The sequence below is a fragment of the Canis lupus genome, chromosome 25 (genome assembly GCF_011100685.1).
Source record: "Canis lupus familiaris isolate Mischka breed German Shepherd chromosome 25, alternate assembly UU_Cfam_GSD_1.0, whole genome shotgun sequence".
Lineage (NCBI taxonomy): Eukaryota > Metazoa > Chordata > Mammalia > Carnivora > Canidae > Canis > Canis lupus.
The window spans coordinates 3,860,957-3,887,564 of NC_049246.1; the positions used below are offsets into that span (position 1 = coordinate 3,860,957).

The 26,608-nt window shown below is 38.7% G+C and overlaps 1 protein-coding gene across 14 annotated transcripts in view; it reads left to right on the forward strand.

Annotated features, from left to right (window-relative positions):
- Positions 1-26,608, forward strand: part of SMAD9 (SMAD family member 9) — a 75,812-nt gene that overhangs the window by 27,570 nt on the left and 21,634 nt on the right. For 7 of the 14 annotated variants that reach the window (XM_038573204.1, XM_038573207.1, XM_038573202.1 and 4 more), the window contains one exon: positions 19,739-20,505. In XM_038573204.1, coding sequence (XP_038429132.1) covers positions 20,094-20,505 — 412 coding nt within the window. In that variant the 5' untranslated portion in view covers positions 19,739-20,093. Of the gene's footprint in view, positions 1-3,703; positions 3,788-7,544; positions 7,673-7,748; positions 7,938-19,738; positions 20,506-26,608 lie in introns of all 14 variants that reach the window. The other 7 variants (XM_038573206.1, XM_038573211.1, XM_038573210.1 and 4 more) reach the window with 4 other exon arrangements.

The following is a 26,608-nucleotide window of genomic DNA, read 5'->3' on the forward strand; positions in this document are numbered from 1 at the left end:
TACTTCAGAATGGCTTCACGGAGGATATTTTTAAGGGCTTTTTAGAAATAATTCCTACTTTTTGTAGTGCACCTAAGCACAAGGGAGGGTAGTGAAATGTTTTTGGTAAGCCATTCGTTCTTCTGTAGATTTGTATTTCTCAAAGGACCAAAGTGAGAAAGAGGAAAAGTGATATCATTTTTTGTGTTTAAGATAATTGTAGACTGGAATTATGGAGATTAATTAAAAAAATTTTTAGTATGCCTCATATACATTACCTATGTGTTGACATATGAGAGTCTCTGAATGAAAAATAGGGGAAGTCTTGAAATACGTGTTTCTGTCCTCTGCATAATATGACGGTGATGTACTATTCCTGCCTTGCCGCCTGATCACATTCCCCATATTTGGACTAAACTGCATTTTTTTTTTTTTTAGAGAAAATGAGAGGGAGGGGAGGAGGGGGGGATGGCAGGAGGTGAGGAGGGAGGGGGTGTGGGGAGAAAGAGAACTTGAGAATGAATGTCGGTTTTTTTTTTTTTTTAAGATTTTATTTATTTATTTGAGAGAGAGAAACAGAGATAGCAAGAGAGAGCATGACCAGGGAGAAGAGGGAGAGGCAGGCTCCACCTGAGCAGGGAGCCCAGCGTGGAGGTCCACCCCAGGACCCCGGGATCATGATCTGAGCCAAAGGCAGACGCGTAACTGATTGAGCTGTCCAGGCCGCCTGGATGTTTGTATCTGTTGAAGAGAAGCTCATTTCTGTTGTTCCTAAACACTCCTCAGGGTTAAAAAGTAACATCCAGGGGCACCTGGGTGGCTCAACAGTGGCGTGTCTGCCTTTGGCTCAGGGTGTGATCCCGGGGTCCTGGGATTGAGTCCCACGTCGGGCTCCCTGCAGGGAGCCTGCTTCTCGCTCTGCCGAAGTCTCTGCCTCTCTCTCTCTCTCTCAAGAATAAATAAATAAAATCTTAAAGAAAAAGAATTAGATACCTTTAGAAGTCAACTTTGTGAAGTTTAGCAGTTAACTCTAGGAACTGCAACATGACTTGGTAAATATGTATGAAATGGAAGGATATGTATTCCTGAAAAAAGCTATATACAAATGAGAATTTTCTAAATTGACTAATACTTCTACATTTATTATGATCCATTTGGTAAGACCAGTAGTCTCTCTCAAATTTATATTTGTGGTAAACGCAGATTTTCATGGTCAGGATTGCAAGGAGTAAGGACACCTTTAAGATGCCTTGTATTGCTTAAGATCTGATTTATTCTTTCTGGGGTTGCTAAGGGACAGAAAGTTTTTTTTTTTTTTTTTTTTTTTTAAGGCAGCAGTTACTCACCACTTATAAACAATTCAGTAAAAATAGATCTCTAAGGATCTTCAATTTGTAATTGATAAATCATTCATGCTGAGTTAGTTGGCCTTGATTCTTACTCTCCTTGAGAATGTGGAATGTTTTATAAACACAGTAAGGGTTACAAATATAGAGAGAATAAGTAATTGCACTATCAGTAATGTGATGATACACATATCTGCTTAGTGAAATTTCGGTCAAAGTATTCTAATGCACATAATAAAGCCTGTTGGAATTGGGTATACATTAAGAATAGGCTCTAAGTAACATACAGTCTCTGTTGTTATACCCTGTTTGGATCCTACTGTGAGATAAAGGCCTACTTTGCTTTTATAATCTTGGTTCTTTGCTGAGTTCTGGCTATGCAGTTACAGTTTTAGGACTAATGAGAGCTCCTGATAGGATATAAAAAGGGTCATCCCTATTTATAAGATTGCTACCTACTGTCTGTCTAACTGGGAATGCAAGACTTATTTTGGGAGTGAGGGAAACATGGAACCATATTTCAGAGTGGTAGCACACCACTTTCTGAACAGATATGGGAAATCCAATCTTCCTGTGGTTTTAACCAGAGCAGAACCAAAATAGGGGAGTACTTCAGAGAGACTAATTGCATGGTACTGCTTCAAAAATGTGTTGAGGAAGGGTGGGAAATACCCATCTTGATGAATGAAAAATTTATACAGAAAGAGATTCAAGTATGAAAAATCAATTCTTGGAATAACAATGGGCAAAATACTTTCCATTTTTCTACTGTTCACTTCTGTTTTCTGCCGGGATCTTTCTGACTCGAGCTATTTTTCAGTATACACAAAATGCAGAGAAATAGAGAAGTAATATCTTTCACTCTTCTCTCTAGGCACCAGTAGTTCTTTCCCAAAAGCAACTAATGTCAGTTTCATGAGTAATGAAAATATTCATCTTCAGCCCCTTCCTCTAAGCTATTCTATTGAAGTGTTCAAAAGAAAATCAAGTTAATCCTATCTTTCCGTAAGGAGCACAAATACTGTATATCACCATTACAGAATTTTTTCTGTCTTCCTAACTTTCAAGTGCTGATTGATTAGTAGCATGCACATTCCAGAAAAAAAGTGTTTATAATGTATTATTTTTTTCTCCACCTGAAGGTACTGCCTACTTTAGGAACATGACCAACTTATACCTTGAGAGTTTATTGTAGTGATATTTTTGGGACTCTCATAGATAAGTGCCCAAGAACCTGCTTGGCTGTCCTGCTTCTTTCTCGGCTCTGGTCACCTTCTTGTGTCATAAAGGGGAAAGACCCCAGGGATTAGAGGAGCACTGAGACTGAGCAATGAGCAGTGTTCATTTTCCAAGAGTAGATTTCTTTTTTCCTGAAGTTCTTCAGAGTAAGAACCTAGAAAGGCTTTGTTGTCAGTCATGCTAGCTGGCTGTCCTCTATAGGAGCTTGCCTTTTGTTTTCTATCTCATAATTCAGAACGCACGCCTGCCTTCCCATTCTCTCCCCACTTCCCACCTTTTCCTTGCTCCTCAGATTGATCACCCCTGCTCCTCTCAATCTTACTCAGACTTCATCAAGACATTAAAATCTTTCAGAGGGAATACTCTTCATTCTTCCCATGACCAGATGGTCCGAGACCATACTGTTCTTTCTCTCCTCTTCTGTCCATGGTTGCACTTCCTCTTTATCTTCTGCAACATGATTGTCTCCCTTTTACTGATTAATTCTTCTTAATATGTAAGATGCTCTTTAGAAGCCCCATCTTAAAACAAAGCAAAAACAATAGTCCAGTAATTCACCTTCCTCCATGGCTACCACCCTGTTAGAGCGCCCACGGTCTCTCACCCATACTTTACTGACATCTTCTAGTTGATTTCTATGCTTTGCCTCCCATGCGATTTGTTCTCCACATGAGCAGCCATTGTGATCATTTAAAAATACGTTAAATCATTAAACATATTTGTTTTTAAATCCATTCAAGGCTCCCCTTTGTACTTAGGATAAAATCCATTTTCCATATATTGTCTTCAAGGTCCAGCCCAGCGGCCTCCAGCTCTGAGCCCCTGCCTCACCTTTAGCTGAGCACCCCCTTTGCCCACTCCTCCTTGGCTACACAGATTTCCCTACAGTTTCTCAAGGGCACCAGTCCTACCCATGCCTATGTCATCCTTTTAGAGCTTTTGCCTGGAATGAGTGTTCCACAGCTTCTAGAGAGGCTGACACTTCCTCTTCCTCTTGGTTTAATTATTATTTCCTCAGTGAAGTCTTCCCCAGTGAGTCCAAGGAGGGCTCTCGCCTCTGCTTTTCTCTATCCCAACACTGTGTTCGTTTACTGCATAGTACTTTATGGTTCATTAATATTTCCTTGTTTAATATTCAGACAAGACTCTAAGCTGTGTGAGGGTAAGCACCCTGTCTGCTTTTCCACCACTGGGCAGTGCCTGGCACAAAGTAAGCATTGATGGTAAGTATTTTTCTTGAAATATGCAAATGCGTGAATGCTGGTTAACAAATGAAGCTTGGCTCTGGTTTTATATCTTTTAGATACAGAGCTTGTTCTTTTACAACAGAAAGCCAATCCTTTACTTGAACTGCATGTCCCTTTAGAGTTGCATTCTTTTGGAGATTGAGGGGTCCTTGGAAGGCCTCTATTTTACCTTCCTATCATGCATGCCCTTTCTGTCATCGTCTTCTATTTCAGTACAGAGTTCAGACTCGGCCTTGGGTTCATGTACTCTCTTGCTCCCAGTCTAAACATGGTGGTGGAGAGACACCCATTGTTGCTTTCCTCCCATCTCCTTTGGGCTCTACAACTTAGTAGTTCTGTGATCTTGGAGAAGTTACTTAATTTTATTGTGCCTCAGTTTTCTGAAATATAAAGTAGAGTTATAATAACCACACACAGCAGTTGCAGTGATTCAATAAGGAAATGCAAGTGAAAACTTAATATAATACTCAGTGTGTTAGCCATAAGCCTACCATAGCCTCAGCTTTGTTTTCATTATTTCCATTAACTCTAGTCTTTTAAAAATATATATATTGTAATAAGGTACACATATCACAAAATGTACCATCTTAGCCATTTTTAAATTAATAGTTCGGTGGTATTACATACATTCATAATATTGTACACCTTCATGATGATGTTCATATTACTATGCAACCATCACCATTGTTTTTTTAAAGATTTTATGTATTTATTCATGAGAGAGAGAGGCAGAGACATAGGCAGAGGGAGAAGCAGGCTCCAAGCAGGGAGTCCAATGTGGGACTCCATCCCGGGACTCCAGGATCACACCCTGAGCCGAAGGCATACACTCAACCACTGAGCTACCCAGGCGTCCCACCATTATTCATCTGTATAACTCTTTTCATTTTGTAAAACTAAAAATCTGTACCTCTTAAAATAACTTGCCATTCCTCCCTACCATCTCCTGCAAACTCTGGCAACCACTATTCTACTTTCTGTCTATGAATTTGACTACTCTAGAAGCCTCAAATAAATGGAATCATATATTTGTCCTTTTGTGTCTAGCTTACTTTACTTTGCATGATGTCTTCAAAGTTCATTCATATTGTAGCATGTCTTAGAATCTTTCCTCTTAAAGGCTGAATAATATTCCATGATGTGTAATATCACATTTGATTGATGAATATCACATTCATCCATTGATGGATATTTGAGTTATTGCCATCTTTTGGTTATTGTGAAAATGCTGCTGTTAACATTGGTTTACAAGTATCTCCTCAGATCACTGCTTTCCATTTTTGGGGGGTATATACTCAGAAGTAGAATTACTGGATCATATGGTACTTATATTTAAAATATTTGAGCAATTGCCATACTATTTTCCACAGTGTCTGTATTATTTTTACATTCCCACCAGCAGTCACAATGGTTCTGAATTCTCTACAATCTCAACAACATTTCGACTTTTCCTTTCCTTTCTTTCCTTTCTTTTTTCTTTTCTTTTCCTTTTCTTTTTTTCTTTCTTTTCTTATGGGTTTTATTTTTTTTAATTTTTTATTTATTTATGATAGTCACAGAGAGAGAGAGAGAGGCAGAGACACAGGCAGAGGGAGAAGCAGGCTCCATGCACTGGGAGCCCGACGTGGGATTCGATCCCGGGTCTCCAGGATCGCGCCTTGGGCCAAAGGCAGGCGCCAAACCGCTGCGCCACCCAGGGATCCCTTTCTTTTCTTTCTTTTCTTTTTCTTTCTTTTCTTTCTTTCTTTCTTTCTTTCTTTCTTTCTTTCTTTCTTTCTTTTCTTTTCTCTTTTCTTTTCTTTTCTTTTTTTGAGTGGTTCTAATGGGTGTGAGGTGGTATCTCATTGTAGTTATGGCTTGCATTCCCCCAATGATTAATGATGTCGAGCATCTTTTTTCTTTAAAGATTTTATTTATTTATTTGAATGAGAGAGAGCATGAGTGGGGACCAGGGAGAGGAAGAGGGAGAAGTAGCTGTCCTGAGCAGGGAGCTCGACCAGGGCTCAATTCCAGAACTCGAAGATCATGACCTGAGCTGAAGGCAGATGCTTAACTGACTGAGCCATGTGGGCACCCCAGGCATCTTCTTATGTGTTTATTAGGCATGTCTATCTTCTTTGGGTCCTCTTTTTTTAAATTAGGTTGTTTGGATTTTTGTTGAGTTTTAAAAACTCCTTATTCTGGATATTAATCCCTTATTAGACATATGATTTCAAATATTTTCTCCCATTCTGTGGGTCGCCTTTTTATTCTGATGCACAAATTTTTAAAATTTTTATTAAATGCAGTTTGTGTGTTTTTTTCTTTGTTGCCTGTGCCTTTGGTATCATGTCCAGGAAATTGTTTCCAAATCCAGTGTCAGGAGGTTTTTGCCCTATGTTTTCTTCTAAAAGTTGTTTATAGTTTTAAGTCTTACATTTAAGTCATTGATCCATTTCATGTGATTATTGTATGTGGTATAAGATAGAGGCCCAACTTCGTTCTTTTACATATGGATATTCAGGTTTCCCAGAACCATTTGTTTACAAGATTATTCTTTCCCATTAAATGATCTTGACTTTGTCAAAAATTAGTTGACCGTATATGCAACAATTTATTCCTGGACCCTCTATTCCATTCTATTGATCAGTACGTCTGTCTTTCTGCCAGTACCACACATTTTGACTTCTGTAGCTCTGTAGTAATTTTTGAAATCAGGAAGTGTGAGGCCTCCAGTTTTGTTCCTGTTTTTCATGATTATTCTGACTATTCAATAATCAAGGTCCCTTGAGATACCATATGAATTCTAGGATGAGTTTTTCTATTTCTACAATAAACTTTGGGAATTGGGTCAGGATTGCATTGAATCAGTAGATTACAAAGTATTGACATCTTGACAATACTAAGCCTTCTAATCCATGAACATGGGATGTGTTTCCATTTATTTATGTATTCTTTCATTTCTCCCAACAATGTTTTATAGTTTTCATATGTATAAGTTTTCTACTTCCTTGGTTAATTCCTAAATATTTTATTCCTTTTTTTCCCTTGAATTTCAAAACTAATCATAGTTTATTAAAAAAAAATTGAATGTGATGTGATAGCATTTTACAAATACAAGGATCTTCCCTACGTGTTTAAAAGTACCATATTCTCTTTAGCCCATACTAATACACAGGCTTCAAATTCTTCTCAATCCAATTGTGTGAGTATCTCTCCCCAGTTAGGCTATGTGTGAAATCAAAGATTCCCTAGAGTCTGTACCATAATGATATTTATATCAGGGTTGAGAACACAGTAAGTTCCTAAGAATATCATTCTTTTATGAAGAATCCATATCTTGATCTGTGACTGTGTTGTTGGAGATCTTCAGATGCTTATATCTCTACATTCTGTAATGGTTATTAATGTACTCACTGAGCCAGGTCCAGGGCCTGTTGGAGGGTCTTACACTCAGCTATGATCCCCTCGTGCCCTTTACCACATGAGGGATTAGTGGGCCATGAGCCCCAGGTGTGCTGATGATGCTCTTCAGCATCTCCGAAAGCAAAGACTGGAACCTGGCCTCATTGAATGTCATGGAGTCCAGGATTACCATTAATATCAAACTCATTCATAGCCTCATTCAGCTCATCAATGGCCCTGTAGCCTTTGGCTTCATCAGTGGGCAAGGTGGCTTGAGCAACTTTGGAGATGCCAGCAGTGGCCTCCTAGACCTTTATAAACACCTAATCTCAATTGGCTCTTTTTCCAGCAACATCTGGGTGGTGGAGAAACACTTCGGAGGCCGTGTGCAGCATTGTGGTATTCTTCTATCGTGGCTACCATCTCATCCCACCAGTGAGGACCCTTCTGTTCCTGTTGTCTTCTTGCTACTACATAGTTAAGTTTCACCTTCTCTTTCCCCAGCTCTTTAAAGGGGTTGCAAGGTCTCGCTCATCTGTAGCATTTTTGACAGCTTCCAGGGCCTCCTCTACCTGCTGCACAGCATCTAGCTAAGGGAAAAATATTTTCCTAATAATTTTCAAGAGGAAAGTCTTCATCCTACTCTTGGAAATTCTGCAGACAACTAGGCACTTGGGAAGGATGGAAGAAACACAGCAGAGGAGATACAAGCAGCAAGCTTCTGGTGAGGGCTCTGAGGCCTGTAAGTATTGTATTCTTTGTGGTACTGTAATTTCCTTTTCAGATTGTTCATTGTGAGTGCTCAGAAATGTGTGTTGACTTTGTATCCTTCTACTTTGCTGAATTTATTCTAACATGTTTATTTGTTTCTTGTTATGTGTATGTGAAATCATTAGGGTTTTCTACGTAGAAGATCAAATCATCTGCAAGTACAGATCATTTGACTTCTTCCTTTGAGATGTGGTCGCCTTTTATTTTTTTCTTGCCTAATTGTTCTGGCTAGAACTTTCAGTATGATGTTGAATAGAAATGACAAAAGTGGACATCCTTGCCTTGTTCCTAACCTCAGAGGAAGGCTTTCGACAGTCTTTCACTGTTGAGTATGTTTGCTGTAGATTTTTCATAGATGGTTTTTATTATGTTGAAGTAGTTTTTTCTATCCTAGTTTACTGAGTTTTTTTTTTTATCACAAAAAGATGTTGAATGTTGTCAAATGTTTTTTCTGCATCAATTAAGATGATCATGTTTTTCCCCCCTTTATTCTGTTACTGTGATTGATTTTGGTATGTTGGATCATCTTTCTATTGCAGGAATAAATCTCACTTAATCATGGTGTATAATCCTTTTACTATACTGACTTTAGTTTGTTAATATTTTGTTGAGAATTTCTACATCAATGCTTGTAAAGGGTATAGTTTTCTTTTCTTTCTTTTTAGAGATTTTATTTATTTATTTGACAGAGAGAGGGAGAACACAAACAGAAGGAGTGGTAGACATAGGGAGAGGGAGAAGCAGACTCCCCACTGAGCAGGGAGCCTAATGAGGGGCTTGATCCCAGGACCCTGAGATCATGACCTGAGCCAAAGGCAGATGTTTAGAAGGCAGACATTTAATTGACTGAGCCACCCAGGTGCCCCAATAGTTTTCTTTTCTGGTAATGCCTTTGTCTGTCTTTGGTGTCAGGATAATGCTGGCCATATAGAATGAATTAGGAAATGTTCCCATTTCTTCAGTTTTTTGGAAAAATTTGGGAAGGATTGGTATTAGTTTTTCTTTAAATGTTTGGTAGAAGTCCCCAGTGAAGCCAATAGGTCCTGGGCTTTTCTTTGTTGGGAAATCCCTGAGTATTAATTCAGTCTCCTGTAGATCTATTCAGATTTTTTAAAAAATCTTCATTTAGTCATAGCTTTTGTGTTCCTAGGAATTTGTCCATTTCATCTAGGCTATCAAATTTGTTGGCATACAGTTGTTTGTAGTATTCTCTTACACTCTTCTTAATTTTTGTAGAATCAATTGTAATGTCCACACCTTCATTTTGTATTTCAGTAGTTTGAGTAGTCTTCTCTTTCTTTTCTTTTTTTTTAGTCCATCTAACTAAGGGGTTTCTCAATTTTGTTGATCTTTTCTGAGAACCAACTCTTGGTTTCATTGAATATTTTTTCTATTGGCTGAATCATGGTCTCTATTTCTTCATATCTGCTCTAATCTTTATTATTTCCTTCCTTGTACTAGCTTGGTTTTTTTTTTGTATATTTTTGATTGGAGTTTGATTTGCCAACGTATAGTATAACACCCAGTGCTTATCCGTCAAGTGCCCCCTCAGTGCCTGTCACCCCATCCCCCCGCCCACCTCCCCTTCCACTACCCCTTGCTCATTTCCCAGAGTTAGGAGTCTCTCATGTTCTGTCACCCTCTGATATTTCTTCATTTTCTCTCCTTTCCCCTTTAATCCCTTTCACTATTTTTTATATTCCCCGAATGAATTAAATCCTACAATGTTGGTCCTTCTCCGATTGACTTCACTCAGCATAATACCCTTCAGTTCCATCCACGTCAAAGCAAATGGTGGGTATTTGTCGTTTCTAATGGCTGAGTGATATTCCATTGTATACCTAGACCACATCTTCTTTATCCATTCATCTTTCGATGGACACCGAGGCTCCTTCCACAGTGTGGCTATGGTGGACATTGCTGCTATAAACATTGGGGTGCAGGTGTCTGCCTTTTCATTGCATCTGTATCTTTGGGGTAAATCCCCAACAGTGCAATTGCTGGGTCGTAGGGCAGTTCTATTTTAACTCTTTCAAGAACCTCCACACAGTTTTCCAAAGTGGCTGTACCAGTTCACATTCCCACCAACAGTGCAGGAAGGTTCCCCTTTCTCCGCATCCTCTCCAACATTTGTTGTTTCCTGTCTTGTTAATTTTCCCCATTCTCACTGGTGTGAGGTGGTATCTCTTTGTGGTTTTGATTTGTACTTCCCTGATGGCAAGTGATGCAGAACATGTTCTCATGTGCTTGTTGGCCATGTCTAGGTCTTCGTTGGTGAAATTTCTGTTCATGTCTTTTGCCCATTTCATGATTGGATTGTTTGTTTCTTTGCTGTTGAGTTTAATAAGTTCTTTATAGATCTTGAATACTAGCCCTTTATCTGATAGGACATTTGCAAATATCTTCTCCCATTCTGTAGGTTGTCTTTTAGTTTTGTTGACTGTTTCTTTTGCTGTGCAGAAGCTTTTTATCTTGATTAAGTCCTGTTAGTTCATTTTTGCTTTTGTTTCCCTTGCCTTCATAGATGTATCTTGCAAGAAGTTGCTGTGGCCAAGTTCAAAAAGAGTATTGCCTGTGTTCTCCTCTAGGATTTTGATGGATTCTTCTCTCACATTTAGATCTTTCCACCATTTTGAGTTTATCTTTGTGTCTGGTGTAAGAGAATGGTCTAGTTTCATTCTTCTGCACGTGGCTGTCCAATTTTCCTAGCACCATTTATTGAAGAGACTGTCCTTTTTCCGGTGGATAGTCTTTTCTGCTTCGTCGAATATTACTTGACCAAAAAGTTGAGGGCCCATTTCTGGGTTCTCTATTCCGTTGCATTGATCTATGTGTCTGTTTTTGTGCCAGTACCATACTGTGTTGATGATCACAGCTTTGTACCTTGTAGTAGCTTTGGGTTTAGTTTGTTTTTCATTTTCTAGTTCCTTAAATTGTAAGTTAGATTGTTGATTTGAGATATCTTATTTTTTAATGTGTTTATAGCTATAAACTTCCCTTTTAACACTGCTTTTGTTGAATCTCATAAGTTTTGGTGTTTGCATTTTCTTTTTCATTGATTTGTAAGTATTTTCTGATTTCCCTTGTGATTTCTTCTCTGATCCATTGCTTATGAGTATGTTGTTTAACTTCCACAAACTTGTGAATTTTCCAGTTTTATTTCTGCTGTTGATTTCTAACTTCATCCGGTTGGGGTCAGAGAAGATATTTTGTATGAAAACTACATTTTTTATATCTATTTAATTTTTTCCCTAACACATGGTCTATCCTGGGAGATGTCCCATGTGCACTTGAGAAGAGTAGATGTGCTATTGATGTTGGGTTGATTGTTCTGTAAATGTTAAGTTCTGTTTCCTTACTTACCCTGTGTGATGGTTCTATCCATTATTGAAAGTAGGGTATTAATGTCTCCAACTCTAATTGTAGCACTGTTCTTGTTCTCCCTTCAGTTCTATCAGTTTTTACTTCATAAATTTTGCTGGACTGCCATTATTTGTTTATAAAAGTTTATAGTTATATCTTCTTGCCACATTGAGCCTTTTATTAATTATATAAAGTTCTTGCTTATCTCTTGTAGGCCTTTTTTTTTTCTTGTAGGCACTTTTTATTTAAATCTATTTAGTCTGATATTATACAATAATCCCTATTTTTTGGTTGATGTTTGCATGAAATATCTTTTTTTCAACCTTTCATTTTCAATCTATTTGTGTCTTTGGATCAAAAGTGACTCTCTTGTATACAGAATGTAGTTGGATCATGTGTTCTTACTCTACTCTCCTGCCAGTCTCTCTCTTTTGGTTGGAGAGTTTAACCCATTTACAATTAATTAATGATAATGAGAGACATCCTTCTGCCATTTTGCTGTTTGTTTTATATATGCCTGATAGCTTTTTTGGTTCCTCATTTCCTGCATTACTGTCTTCTCTTGTGTTATGTTCATTTTGCTGTTAAGTGAAATATTTAAATTTCTTTCTCATTTCCTTTTGTATATATTCAGCTGTTTTGTTTTTGGTTACCGTTGGAATTGCATTAAACATCTTGAAGTTATAATACTAATTTGAGTTCATGCCAGGTTAACTTGAAGTACATACAAAATTCTGCTTTTTTACTGCTCCAGGCCCATCCCTTTCAGTTGTTCACAAAATTACATCTTTATACATTGTATACCTCAAGAAGGAAACTAATATTTAAGTGCATTAGTCTTTTAAATTATACAGAAAGCAACATAAGGGAATTGCAAAACAAAGTTACAGTAGTGCTAGCTTTTAGACTAATATTTTTTAAATATATATTAGTCTCAAATCATATAGAAAACAAAAAGTGGAGTTACAAACCTTTGTTATAGTAATGCTAGCTTTTACAATTGCCCATGCATCATTCACCTTTATTTAGATCTTTACTTCTTCACATGGCTTCACATTAGTGTCTAATGTCCATCATTTCACCTTGCAGGACTCCCTTGATCATTTCTTCTTCTTGTAGGACAAGTCTAGTGGTAATGAACTCGCTTAGTTGGGAATGTTGATTGGGAATGTCTTATTTTCCCCTTCACTGATGAAGAACAGTTTTTCCTGATATAGGATTCTTGGTTAATAGTTTTTCGCTTTGAGCACTTTGAATATTACTGGCCCACTTTGCATCCCTCTAGTGAATTTTTCATTTCTGTTATTGTACTTTTCAGCTCCAGAATTTCTTGTTGGTTTCTGTTTAGGTTTTCTATCTCTATTGATACTTCCATTTCCTCATACATTATTTTCTTGAATTTCTCTATGTCTTCCTTTAGTTCTTTAAGCATCTTTAAGATGGTTGGGTTGACATATTTGTCTAATAGATCTGCCATAGGGTCTTTCTCAGGAACAGTTCAATTTGAATAGGTCATGCTTTCCTATTTCTCTGTATGCCTGTGATTTGTTATTGAAGCCTGAACATCTGAATCTGATGATGTGGAAAATCTGGAAATCAGAGTTCTCTCCCTTTGCCAGGGTTTTTGTCATTGCCTTTGGGTTTGTTTTGTTTTGTTTTTTTGTTTTTAATGTTGTAAGCTGTTTCTGTGCTGAAGATCAGCCTGAGGTGTAAAACTCAAGGTCTTCCTTTTCAAGTCTTCTCTGAGCCTGCTCCTTTCCCTAGAGATGCATAGTCACTTTCTAATTTTCCCCATATACGGAGTTGCTTTTGAATATCCTAGCCTTTAATGTCTGGCTTATGAAAGAAGAAAAAGAAAAAAAGGAGGGAAGAGGTGGAAAAAAGGTGCTGGCTCTAAATGCCTCATTTATCCAGAGGAGGAGAGACTTGCAACAGTGGGGGAAAGTACAACTATAGTGGCTGCCCTCCCATTTATATCTCTATAATCAAAAACAGCAGTCAGTCAGTGGTCACAGAACATAGATCCGTGATGTTTGGAGGACAAGGTCCATTTTGCCTTCTACAAAGTGAGTGCAAAATTGCTACAGGACCACGTGCACAGCTGTCTGCCAATCAGCAGGGGTTTGGTCATTGCTCCTGGGCTAAGAACTGAAATTGACCCAAAAGAGCCACATTTACCATCAGACGCTTCCCCTGGAAGCTACAATACTTCAGTTGGTTCTAGAGTTCCAAAGTAGCTATGTTATACAGATCCTGCTAGTGTAATAATCATCATCTAGATGGGGAGACAGATTTCTGGTGCTTCATACTCTGCCGTCTTTTTAAAACCCTCTGACTCTAGTCTTTTGAAGGCTGTACTCCATCTTAGACTAATCAACAGTTCTTTTTAGTCTCTTCAGCTTGTTATTCTCTCTTACTTTTTTCTTTTCCTCATTTTTTCTAACTCCGTGCTTTTTTTTTTTTTTTTTTTTTTTTTTTAACCTTTCAGAGGTCACAGGTTCTTTTTAGAATTTGCGGGAAAATTCCTATGGATCGTCTCCCTAGAAAAATCCATATATGAACAATCACTCAAAATGAGAAGACAATTCAGATATCCAGTAGATGACTTGAAGCCCCACCATGGCCCTCTTGAATAGAGTCTTTATTATAAAGATGCATCTCTGTCATCTTTCTTTGGTATTGTGGTCGGAAGATGTTCTATACTACAACAAGATGCTAACTAGCAGGCTGTGAACAGGAATTGCCCCTCACGGATTTGTAGGAAAGCTCAAAACACAGCTAGAAAAGCCTCTTTCCCAGAATATGAGATCATGATACCATTTCCATTTATACACAACTGGTAGGTTTATCCAGTGACACTAAACTGGTATATGTATGTGGTAGTTATTTACACTTTACAATGCAAACTTGTAATTGCCACTCATTTGAAACACATAGGGATGACAGGCTAATTTAAGTGAAGATAAAGTCAAATTAATGAAATATACATCCTGTGTGTGTGTGTGTGTGTGTGTGTGTGGTTTGAAGCCTGATTTCTCCTCAGGTGTACCGAATAATAACACATGATATATGTACCAATAGGGATGATAACAACCAACTATTTTCTAGGTAGACTTTTTTTTTGGATCTGTTTTTACACTTTAAAAGCACTTGTTATCACCATATTAATTACTACTATACAAAAAGTGCTATAAAAGTAGTCAAGGAAACAGTCTTTTCCTTTAAGGGAATGTTCCTTTGGCAAGTGTTGTCCAAGTTCTGAATTTGGTTAGTGTACTGTTTTTTTGAAGAGATACCATGGATTAGAGGGTCAAAATTGATAAGATTGAAAAATAGGAAAACAAAACACATGGTGAAACAACATTTTGTCATGGTGAGTGTTTCTGGAGTGGTCCCTTGCAGAATAGACGATTGCCTCCTGATCCCCTGGGTTGACTATGGCATATGGCCTGATAGATGATGTAGACTTTTCTTGGCGACACTGACCAAGAAGCAGTGCCCATGCAGCATTGTTCAGAGGTTCTTTGTGTATGCAGAGCTTAGGCATGCTCCAGGGCAGGTAGCCAACATATTCTTCTTAAATGGTAATTTCTTGAATTTTTGTTTCTTCAGAATTAAAATCACCAATTGAATCTTCCAAGGAGGCAGTAAGTAAAAATAACCTTGAGTAACTGCTAACAGGAGTTTGATTTAAAATGACAACTTAAAAATGAAAGGTTCACATCTCCCAAACTTTTATCCAGCCTGACAAATTGGATTCTAGAATTATGTACCATTAAATCTCATGGTGTGTGCGTGTGTTCAGTGCTGCTCTTCTTTTAAGTGGTCCTGTTTATTTTAAACACTTGAAAATGAGTTTTTTGCTCCCTCAGTTGGGTAATACTCATATGCCTGAAAAAGAAAGTACTCTTTCGTGCTGTGCATGAAGTGGACCATGAGTAACCAGATGAGGGATGGGCATGGTGCTTTTATCCTTCCGCCCACAGAAGGAAAGCTCTCATGGCCAACAGATGGCATTTGTGGAGATCTGGTGTGATGAAGGCCTTGATGGAGGTGCAACAAGTGATGTCAAACACAGTAATGCCAAGCATACATTTTCACTCTTATTCCTTAGTGGTAATAAAAAACAATGCTAGAAAGAAACAAAATTCTGGAAAGAAGAGTAAAGATCATGTTGTGTTGGTAGGTGACATTTGCTATAAAAAGGGTCAATTTGACAACTGTGGGGAAAAAAACTCTTGTTTTGCCCTGCTGTATGCAGTATAGTTCCATGAGTGAAGGTTTCAGTTCAGTCTCAGACTGGACTATCCTGAAGTGGGTGCAGGGAGGGATAACAGAGTGTTAATAGTAGAATGAGTCATACAGTCCCATGTGGCAGGTACAGCCAATAATCATGGAGTCATGGAACCATTGCCCAGACAGACCCTTACTGCGAGGATGAGCCCCCCCCCCCTTCATCTGCAGATGAGGAAATGAGGTGGCCCAGAGAAACTACAGAGTTGCTTTGTGACAAGGGACAGACAGATTTTTTAGGAAAGTGAGAATTTAACCACAAAAAGAATTAGGAAAAAATTATCCTAATCTGCCAAGTTAGCTTATTTTTTTTAACTGTGAGCTAAATCCTAAGTGCAGCTCAATTATCATCTCCAAAATCCTTCCAGAACCCCCAGTGTAGGGCCAAGGACTCTTCTTGTAACCACCTCTGGCATCTCTCTGCCATAGCTCTTGTTAGATTTGCAGAAATTATCTGGTCAGATTTTTGTTTATAAATCCTTCACATACATTCATCTTTATAGTCTATTTTGTTTTATTCTTCTTTGTACCTTACAGGAACTATAGTAACTATAAGCAGTATTAACAACCCTCCCTTCTATTTGTAGAACAGTTTTTTAATAGCCTCCCTGGGAGTGCTCTCTTTTAATTATTATGGTGAGCCAGGGCAGTGGTGGTTTCAGGAGGTCGTGGTAAGTTTGAGCAGATAGTCTATGGGCATCTAAATTATCTGACAGTGGAAAGCTGTTCTGAGCCAGGTTGACACTCCTGAACAAGCTTGCATGAGGTGGGGGGTGGGGTGGCTCCACTGTTGATGTCAGTGTGATGGCCAGCTGGAAATAAACAAGGGGCTCTTTGTTCTGTTAGTGACAAAAACTTTATATGAGTGAGAATGGAATAGCCTTAATGAGCTTTAAGTGGCACCATGGACAAAGAGGAACTGAAGCCTTAGTGTTAGTGAGAGTCCAAGTCTGATTCACTTTAACTTTTTCTGTTAAAAAATATATCAAACAGAGGAGCAAGTGTAGAGAATATTATTTGAACATCTGGGTACCCACCAGGCAGCTTTAATAAACCTTGACTTTTTGATATTTTCTGTCCTCTTTTTCCCCTACCCCAGAGGCTTTTATTACAAATTTGGTGTTAAATATCCTGAGATTCTAAATTTGAGTCTTTGGGGTCCTCCTCCATGCCAGGTCCTCTGTGTAATGCAACAGATGCTGGGTCTTGTATCAATAAAAGCATAGTTTTGGAGGCACCATGAGACTGTTATAAAGATTCAGAATGTGGCAGTGAGATCAGACTACCGAGTCAGGGTTCCTCAGACCTTATGCTCTTGACTAGTCGGTGTTGCCCCAAGGGATGAGGAGAGATAGTGGCCCAGAAAGTCACTCATCAAGGTGAACCTCGAACAGACATGGTTTGAAGGTCTCTGGTTTAAGGGTGGTGCTTTTCAAGCTTTCTTTTTTTTTTTAAGCTTTCTTGATTGTAATACGCAACACCAAATTGCATTTCACTGTGCATTGCAAATTGCATGGTGACCCTCTGCATATGCACGTGTACATCTACGCACACAGAGCACATACTTCTGAATGAAGGTTTTAATGAAATAATGCTCTTTCTTTGTGTGCTGCACCACAATATAGTCCGTCTTGTTGTTTTTACAAAACTATTTTATTTGAATACATTGATTTCACATGCATTAATACATAGGCACCCATAGTTTAAAACAACAACAACGAACTCCGGTTTAGAGAACTGTTACTATTTCATGGAACAAATGTTGTTTTAAAGGGTATATTTGGCTTAACTCTGCTGAACATTTTATAAAAAGCTTTTGTCTATCCCTGACCTAAACAAATATTCATGTCACAATTTACTTCTAGAAGTCCTATGTAAAACTAAGCAGAATTCAAAGCTCTTTGAGGGTCCAGGTTATTCTGCGTCGTGTTCTCTTTAAAGCTTCTAATCCTCTTCATTGCTTTAAAGCAGCCTGTCTTGATTAAATAAACAGAACTTGAACACAGTAACTTAACTATAAATTCATGATCGTTAAGCCACAAAATCAACCTTTCCTTTGAGTATAAGTCAAACTGCCAAGGGCAAAAAAACCCAGCTATCAAGCCCTCAAGTCTCCTTTCCATCAGTTTACCTCTCTCTGGGATGCTAAATAAAGTCTGTACAAAGAATAAAGTGATACAGGTGTTGCTTTATATTTATTAAATTCATCAATTTCTGTGTAACCAGGCTGATATCCTTCTCATCGGGGTGCCTAACAACTATCACGACAGCAGGGGGTTATGTAGCACCTTTATTGGGAGAAGTTTATATAATTGTACTCGGAAAGGTGCAACTTTCTCTCCAGAGAAGTAGAGGAGAAAATGATATTTAATGCATACTAAACAAGCACTTGTTGGAGATTTTGAGCTAGATTGATTCTAAAATACTAAAATGAGTTCACTTGCTCCACAATGTTACCAACAGACACTTTATTTTTTTTTTTTTTTTAATGATAGTCACAGAGAGAAAGAGAGGCAGAGACACAGGCAGAGGGAGAAGCAGGCAGAGGGAGAAGCAGGCTCCATGCACCGGGAGCCTGACGTGGGATTCGATCCCGGGTCTCCAGGATCATGCCCTGGGCCAAAGGCAGGCACCAAACCGCTGCGCCACCCAGGGATCCCACCAACAGACACTTTAAACGTTAATAAGGTAGCTGGTTTCTGAAATATGGAAGAAGAAAAGAATTTTATTTAAGCCAACTCTTTCACAGAGGAGGAAGTTTGGTTCTACCTCAGGAAATTTAAATGGGACTGTTGAATAACTGGGAAAGAGTGTCTCCTTTGGATAATAGGGCAAAGAAGAATTCACCTGATTTTCAGGCAATAACAAATGTGACAGCAGTACCTGCTGCTGCATGGTACATATGTACCATGACTGTGTAACTTTTCAAAAAACAGTTCTCAGACTTTCTGGTCTTATTACTCCTTTCTACTCATAAGAATTATTAAGAACTCCAAAGAACCTTCATTTACGTGGCTTATATCTATCAATCTTTGCCACATTGGGAATTAAGACTGAGAAACTTAAAAATATTTATTGATTCATGGGGCACCTGGGTGGCTCAGTGGTTGAGCATCTATCTGCCTTTGGCTCAGATCATGATTCTAGGGTCCTGGGATCGAGTCCCCATATCGAGCTCCCCACAGGGAGCCTGCTTCTCCGTATGCCTGTATTTCTGCCCCTCTCTGTATCTCTCATGAATAAATAAATAATCTTTAAAAAAATATATTTATTGATGCATTAAAAGAGAATGATAAACCCATTATATGGTAACAAAAATTATTTTAAAATTATTGAAAAGACTATTATTGTTTTACATCTCTGCAAACCTCCTTTAATGCCTGGTTAATAGATGATACTTGGATTGTCATACCTGTTTTTGCATATAATCTGTTGTGATATATTTTTTTAAGTTGAAACACATGAAGAAAATCTAGCACACACAGATATGTAGTTGGAAAAGACCTTGAGGCCCCCGATGGGAACTCTGGTCCTTTGAAAACCAGTGTACTATAAAATAGTTCAGAAGAATATACATGAGTTGTGAGATGATTAGTGTTCTAATTTTTTCCCATTCCATTTATATGTTTTTCCAACAGTGAAGATGGATTACTTGCAAAAACTATAATTGAGAAAGGAAGAAGCATGAGCATGTTGAGGAAAGATTATAGGGCTCTCAAAATCCAGGCAGAGAAGTTTATAGTTGGAAAATTAAGGAGCCACTGTAATTTCTCAAATAGTAAAATGATTCATTAAAAATTGTATTTGGGAGTAAATGGATTAGAATTAGAAGAGAAGAGCTACTTCAGAGGTTGTTGCAGTAATCTGGGGCATGGTGAGGTGGGCTAGGCCTCAGATATTGGTGGGAACGGAGAGGAAGTTTCAAAATCTGAAAGACATTTAAAGGTAGAATTACCAAGACTTGGGTAAGGGGCATAGCAGAGAGGGAAGAGCCAAAGACGACTAAGAGTTTTCAAGTCTGAACCATTTGAAGTCTTTTCTCCCTCATATCCAACCTTTCATTCTTTCTGAAAATTATCCTGATGAAGCTGATTAGTTTTGTCTTGTTGTTTTCAGAGTTGGCCGGCCCATTCTAGGGCCTAGGAGAAAGTTGACACAGTTCCCAACCTGAATCGGTCAGTTACTTCCAGAAGAAAAGGAAGACCTGTGATATCCCTGGAGAGTTTGTACCTGTGACATCCTTAGAGAGCTTGTACCTGTGACATCCCTGGAGAGTTTGTACCTGTGACATCCCTGGAGAGCTTGCACCTGTGACATCCCTGGAGAGTTTGTACCTGTGACATCCCTAGAGAGCTTGTACCTATGACATCCCTGCAGAATTACTTGCCTCGTACCTCCTGCAGGCCCCGGAGCCCCTAAAGGGCTGTCTGTCCAGTTTGTGTTTGCCCTGGATGCCCACAGTGCACCTCTTATGCACTCCAGCACCCCCATCAGCTCCCTCTTCTCCTTCACCAGCCCAGCAGTGAAGAGACTGCTAGGCTGGAAGCAGGGAGATGAAGAGGAAAAGTGGGCAGAGAAGGCGGTAGACTCTTTAGTGAAAAAGTTAAAGAAAAAGAAAGGAGCCATGGATGAACTGGAGAGGGCCCTCAGCTGTCCCGGGCAGCCCAGTAAATGTGTGACAATTCCCCGGTCCCTGGACGGGCGGCTTCAGGTGTCCCACCGCAAGGGTTTGCCCCATGTCATTTACTGCCGAGTGTGGCGCTGGCCTGATCTCCAGTCTCACCATGAGCTGAAGCCACTGGAATGCTGTGAGTTCCCTTTCGGCTCCAAGCAGAAAGAGGTGTGCATTAACCCCTATCACTACCGGCGGGTGGAGACTCCAGGTGAGTTTTCTTCCCGATATCACGGTTTATTTTAAAAGTTAAGGAGCTAAGTCCCAGTTGATGACTGAGGGGGCATCAGCAAGACAAAGACCCCTTCTGCTCACCACCACCAAAAGAAAAGGAAGAGAAGAGGGTGCAGTTTTGAGGAAGTAATCCAAACTTTTGTAGTCAGAAAAATCTATAAAGAAATTACTTTTGGTATACCTGGAAGTTTTGTGTGATTTTGAAAAAATGATGCTTTGATGTATTTTGGAGTTACCATTGTCATGGTCTTTCCAGTTCTTAGGGTCTTAGAAGGTCTTAATATGGCCTTGATATGATTAACTGTAAAAAAGGAGCATCCTCCTTCCCATCCCCTCTCCCTCACTGAAACCGAAGTAAGCTAAAGAAGGTTTTTGCTGTCATTTCCCAGGCTCAGGTACGGGAAGTATCTCATATCTGGGGCTGAACAGTGAAAGAACTGCTGGAAATCCTCCTAGGAATGAAAGCAACAGGGGTTAGGTGAGATTGGCAATCGTTCTTAAATGTGGCTTTAAATATAAGAAAGTATGGTTCTGTAACTCTTTACAGGCCCATATATGTGTGTGTGGACACACATCTCACCCCCTTTTTGAAGTCTGGTGTTTACTTTTGGCCTTCACACTGGCTGTAACGGTTTGAGGACATTTCTCTTTGGATTGAGTGTTCCCCACTCACTAGCTACACGGATACAGTTCTAATAGGAGCATTGTCTCCCTATTTGGCCATCTGCCTCATTCCAGGAGACCAGAGGCTGGCACATGAGCTCTGGGAGATGGCCTGTGTCCATGAAGAGATGGCTCTGTCAAGCAGGCAGGCCATGGTGGGAGTCCAGCCGGCTGCCTGGCTCCGGGGTTCACTTAACCTGACAGCAGTACTGGAGAAGTCATTCCTAGCTGCCTGTGATCTTAGGGAGGCGACCTTTCAGGCTCCCAAATCTTGCTCTTGTATTGTAACACTGCCTGGGTATGGATGCTTCTCATGGTCACTTCATCCCAGGATTGAGTCCCTGTATTAGACTGTTGAGAAAGTCCTGGCAAGGTTTTGGGGGTTTTTTTTTTCCCCAGCATGAAAGCAAAAAATTTATTGTGTATGTAGCAAGGCACAAAATTTGATAGGTGGGGAGCAAAGGGACATTAGTGGAATGATTTTTGTCAGCGGGATGATGCATTTTCACAAATTTTTTTGCAGAGCATCTTATAGGACTATGTGAATGTAGTTCTGTGTCTCAAGTACATGCAAAGAGATGCCTCTTACAGGCCAAGCCAGGCAGTTGAAAGCAGGAGAAATTGTCAATCCATTGGAACAGATAAAACAGATAAAAGTTTTCACTAGATTGTATAGGTCTTAGCTTTCTTCCTTTCTTTCCTGCTTCTCTCTGGGCTCTCTCTGCATACTAAAAAAAAGTCATTCAGGTCCGAGTTTATGACAATGACTTGACATCTGTTTGTTTCAAAAATTTGAATATTAAGCATTTACAATGTACCCCAGGGAAAAAAGTGTTCATTAAGTAATAATTTCTCTCTTCCTGAGGAATGTACATTGCAAATATTTTGTTAAGTGTCTCTGGTTTTCTTTATGAATACTAGAAAACCTACTTTTATTTTCTAATTTTTTAAAAGACTTATTTGAGAGAGAGAGAGCATGAGAACGAGTGGAGGAGGGGCACAGGAGAGAGGATCTCAAGCAGATTCTAGGCTGAGCGCAGAGCCCAACATGGGGCTTGATCTCATGACCCTGAGATCATGACCTGAGCTGAAAGCAAGAGTTAGACGCTTAACTGACTGCACCACCCCGGCACCTCTAGAAAACATAATTTTAAAGGTTTATTTGGTATTTTAGTTTATATAAGGTTTTTTTTAGAAATGACAATGTGAATATTTTTACATATGGCCAATAGATCTCATATCATTATGTTTTATTGAGTTTCTGAAATGAAAGATGGGTGGAGATTGTATTAATTTTAAGTTTAATAGTTAGGCTACCCCAGGATTTTTTATTCCTAACTTTGATTTTTTTGTCAGGAAAGGTAAATTTATATTTAACTTTCTGGCCATGTTTAAAGTAAATATTTTGAAAACACTGAGGATGAGAATGTTAAGCAAGTTTACTGAGTTCCTAGTTTTCATAAAGCTTAATTAAGTTTTGCATTTGAAATCTATTTTTCTGACACTCCTACCCCCATTTTAGGAACATTGAAGGCTGCACTCTGATTTTATTTTTACTCACACAACCACTTAAGTTATCTATTTAAGTTCTTTTCTAACTCTCTGTAGGACCAGTTTTCATTCTTAAATTTCCAATCCTTCAAATATCAATATTTTTGTAATACAAATGATTACTAGCAAATGAAATTTTAAAAATACTTACAAATGCAAGCCCAGTTTGTTGTTGTTGTTGTTTTTACTTTAACAATATCTGCATTTCAACAGAATAAAATTACTCTGTCAAATTGCTATTAAAGTTTCTAAATGTTTACTCTCAATTTCAATTTCTTCCTTGACTGGTACCCAGCAGCTGGTAAAGTGTTACCAGTCCTGGAATCTCACTTTGAATGGCTTCGGCCTAGCTTCTATGCAAAAAGTGTTTTCACAGCATATGCTGATTTTACTCCATGCAAATGGAGCTTATTTCAAAATGAAGTATAATTTCTTCTTTACATAAAATACCTGTATTTCAAAACCACATGACTTTTGAAAGAGATACAAAAGCTTTTCAGCTCTAAGTTGCACCCCATATGGGCAGTAACTCCTGCTACTGTTCTCACCCATATAATGCTTTGTTGTTAAGATAGTGTTGTATTTAGAAGGTGGCATAAAATCAAAACCAATGTCTGTAATCTCACTATGTTATATTGGTAAGCAGTAGTTTTGAACTAGAAATAGAATTTAGTAATTAGGGATAGCTATTGCTATGGGTCGAACGTTTTATGTCCTCTCCTCCAAATTTACTTGTTGTGAAAACCTAATGTTTAAGGTGATGGTACTAGGAGGTGAAGGCTTTAGGACGTGATTCAGTCATGAGGACAGACCCTTATGAATGGGGTTAGTGCCCTCCTAAAAGAGCCCGCAGAGATCCCTCATCCGTTTCCACCACATGAGGACATGAAAGATTGGAATCTGCAGCCTGAAAGGGGGCTTTCCCCAGAATCTGATCATGCTGCACCCCAGTCTTGGACTTTCCAGCCCCTGGAACTGGGAGAAAGAAATTTCTATTGTTTATAAAGCACCCGCTCTATGGTATTTCTGTTATAACAGCCCAAATGGACTAGGACAGCTATGTTTTGAGTGGAAGTATTTAAAAATATGATCAGTGTAAATGTAAGGTAAACTAGCCAGTCAAGCTGAGTAAAAACCAGGATGACACCATCGGTTTTCTTTACAAAAATCACTGCCTTTGGTTTTACATGGATGGTAAAAATACATTATCAAGACATTTGTTTCAAGAAAAGAAAACAAACCCTTTTTCTTTCTTTTGGTGTCTCAGATCTTCAGCCCATAAAGAAACAGAAGTCTCCACTCAGTGTGAGGCTTTATGTTTATTAATGTTAGGAATACATTGTAGGTATTTTACATTACAACTGAAATCACAGAGATTATTCCAATTCTTCATCACCCAGAAAAGAAAAATGAATGTTTATTTGAAACTTGTTAGCATTGTGATGAAGCATCATTGCAAAAGAAACCATATACCGTTTACTTTGCTAGGCCTTCACTTTCAGACTATCCACAGAGAGAGTCATCTTTTTAATGCTGCATATTCATGGAACAGATAAAAGGAAATTTAATGGCTTATCATCCAGCTCATTTTTGCATGATGATGTTGAGTGTTCTGTAATGTCATTCATTACACGTGTATATGCACATACTGGCTTTTAAAGGGGGAAGAAGGGACACCTGGGTGGCTCAGTGGTTGAGCATCTGCCTTCAGCTCAGGTCATGACCCTGGGGTCCTGGGATTGAGTCCCATAAATAAATTTTAAAAATATTCTTAAAAATAAAGGGGGAAGAAATAATTTGTTTCTTTGCCCTCAACTGTGGTGGTTTAGTTTAAAACTTTTCATTTAAATGTTTGGATGTTTTCTACCTTAAGAAAGGTAGAAAATAAAGACGAACAGAACAAAAAACTGTTGCTTATTAAGAAAGACATAAAGGTATGATGGTAGGGAAGCCTTTGTGATTGATGTTACTGTTATTTTATTACTGTTTTTGTCTGTTTATTCCAAAACGTTTACTTTTTTTTTTTTAAGATTCTATTTATTTATTCATGAGAGACACAGAGAGAGAGAGAGAAGCAGAGACACAGGCAGAGGGAGCAGCAGGCTCCATGCAGGGAGCCTGATGCGGAACTCGATCCCAGGTCTCCAGGATCACGCCCTGGGCATGAAGGCAGGTGCCAAACCACTGAGCCACCCAGGGATCCCCAGCATTTACTTTTTATGAAAGTTTTCATCAATACTTGCGTGTGGTAACACATCAGTAGTATAATTAAGAACAGCCTCTTTTAATCATTCTTGGTTAGTTCCTTTCCTTGTTTCCTCCATTATTACTAAAAATTATGGAAATAACTCTAGGTAATACACTTACATACCTAGACAATGTTTATACATTAATTGCTAAAAATTTTGGAGATAACCCTACATATAATATGCCTTACAGATCTGTTTCCAGACTTTGCACCTTTAGATAATTTTACTAATAAAAAAGATGAGAATTTAGCTAATTTATATTAAATTCCTTCTTCTTTTTAAATCTCTGATAACTATATTTTAGTTTACAGTTTATGTTATTTTTTGGCTCTTGTTGGTTTCTATTCGTGGGAGCTGGCGGTAAGAATTATTTTCCCTTAGAAGAGCTTTGCAATTGCCTTTGACCACCTCCTCTCTCTGTTTTCCCTGCTCCTCTTTCTAGAACTTACATTGGTCACAGGTTATACCATAACAACATTTATTGAGTATCTTCTTTCTGCCAGGCACTGTGACACTTTAGAAGTCAATAGGAACTAGGAATAGCTGGATAATACTTGCCCTTGAGAATTGCATCCATTGTTGACTTTTTGTATAGAATTATGATTTTAAAAAAAACACTACATAGTGTAGGCTTTATTTATGTTTTCTTTTTCTTTTTTTTTTAAGATTATTTATTTATTTATTCATGAGAGACGCAGAGAGAAGAGGGGCAGGAGACACAGCAGAGGGAGAAGCAGGCTCCATGCAGGGAGCCCGATGCGGGACTCCAGGATCATGCCCTGAGCCAAAGGCAGGCGTCAAACCACTAAGCCACCCAGGGACCCCCTATTTATGTTTTTTTATTACTGCTTATCTTTTACTTATTTTTTATTACTCTGTTTTTCTTTTACTTAACATTTTTAGGTACCTTTAAATCTTTCTGGTAAAGACAAATTGTTTGTTTGTTTGTTTGTTTGTTTTGAACTTTAGCAGCACTACTGAGCCCAAAATCCAGGTTGGCCGTCTGAATAATTCAACATGGTCTGTAAAAGAAAAATATTTTGGGGGCAGCCCCGGTGGCGCAGCGGTTTGGTGCCGCCTGCAGCCTGGGGTGTGATCCTGGAGACCTGGGATCGAGTCCCGCATCGGGCCCCCTGCATGATGCCTGCTTCTCCCTCTGCCTCTCTCTTTCTCTCTCTGTTTCTATGAATAAATAAATAAAATCTTAAAAAAAAAAGAAAGAAAAATATTTTGGGCATCACTTAGAAACCGATTTTGCCTTTATAAAAAATACAAACCACTTTATTGGCAGAATCAAAGGAAGACACAATTAGGTTTGCAGAAAGCCAGATAATAGGGCAGCTCTGGTCATTTCTGTGGTAAGATTGAATAGGCAGTCTCTTTAGAGTGCTGACAGTGGAATGGTTCTCCTCTAAACTTTTTTCTTCGATACCCTGTTTAATATGCAGTTTGCAAAAAGAGTGTTTAAATGTTAAACATTGGTGTTTAGCTCGCTTCCCAAAATCACTTTCTGGGAAACGATGGGACCTTAATTGACAATTTTACAATAAGCACAAAGAATGGTGGATGGGTAGTTCCCAGAAATCAGGGTTTTATTATCAAAAAATGGACAGACAC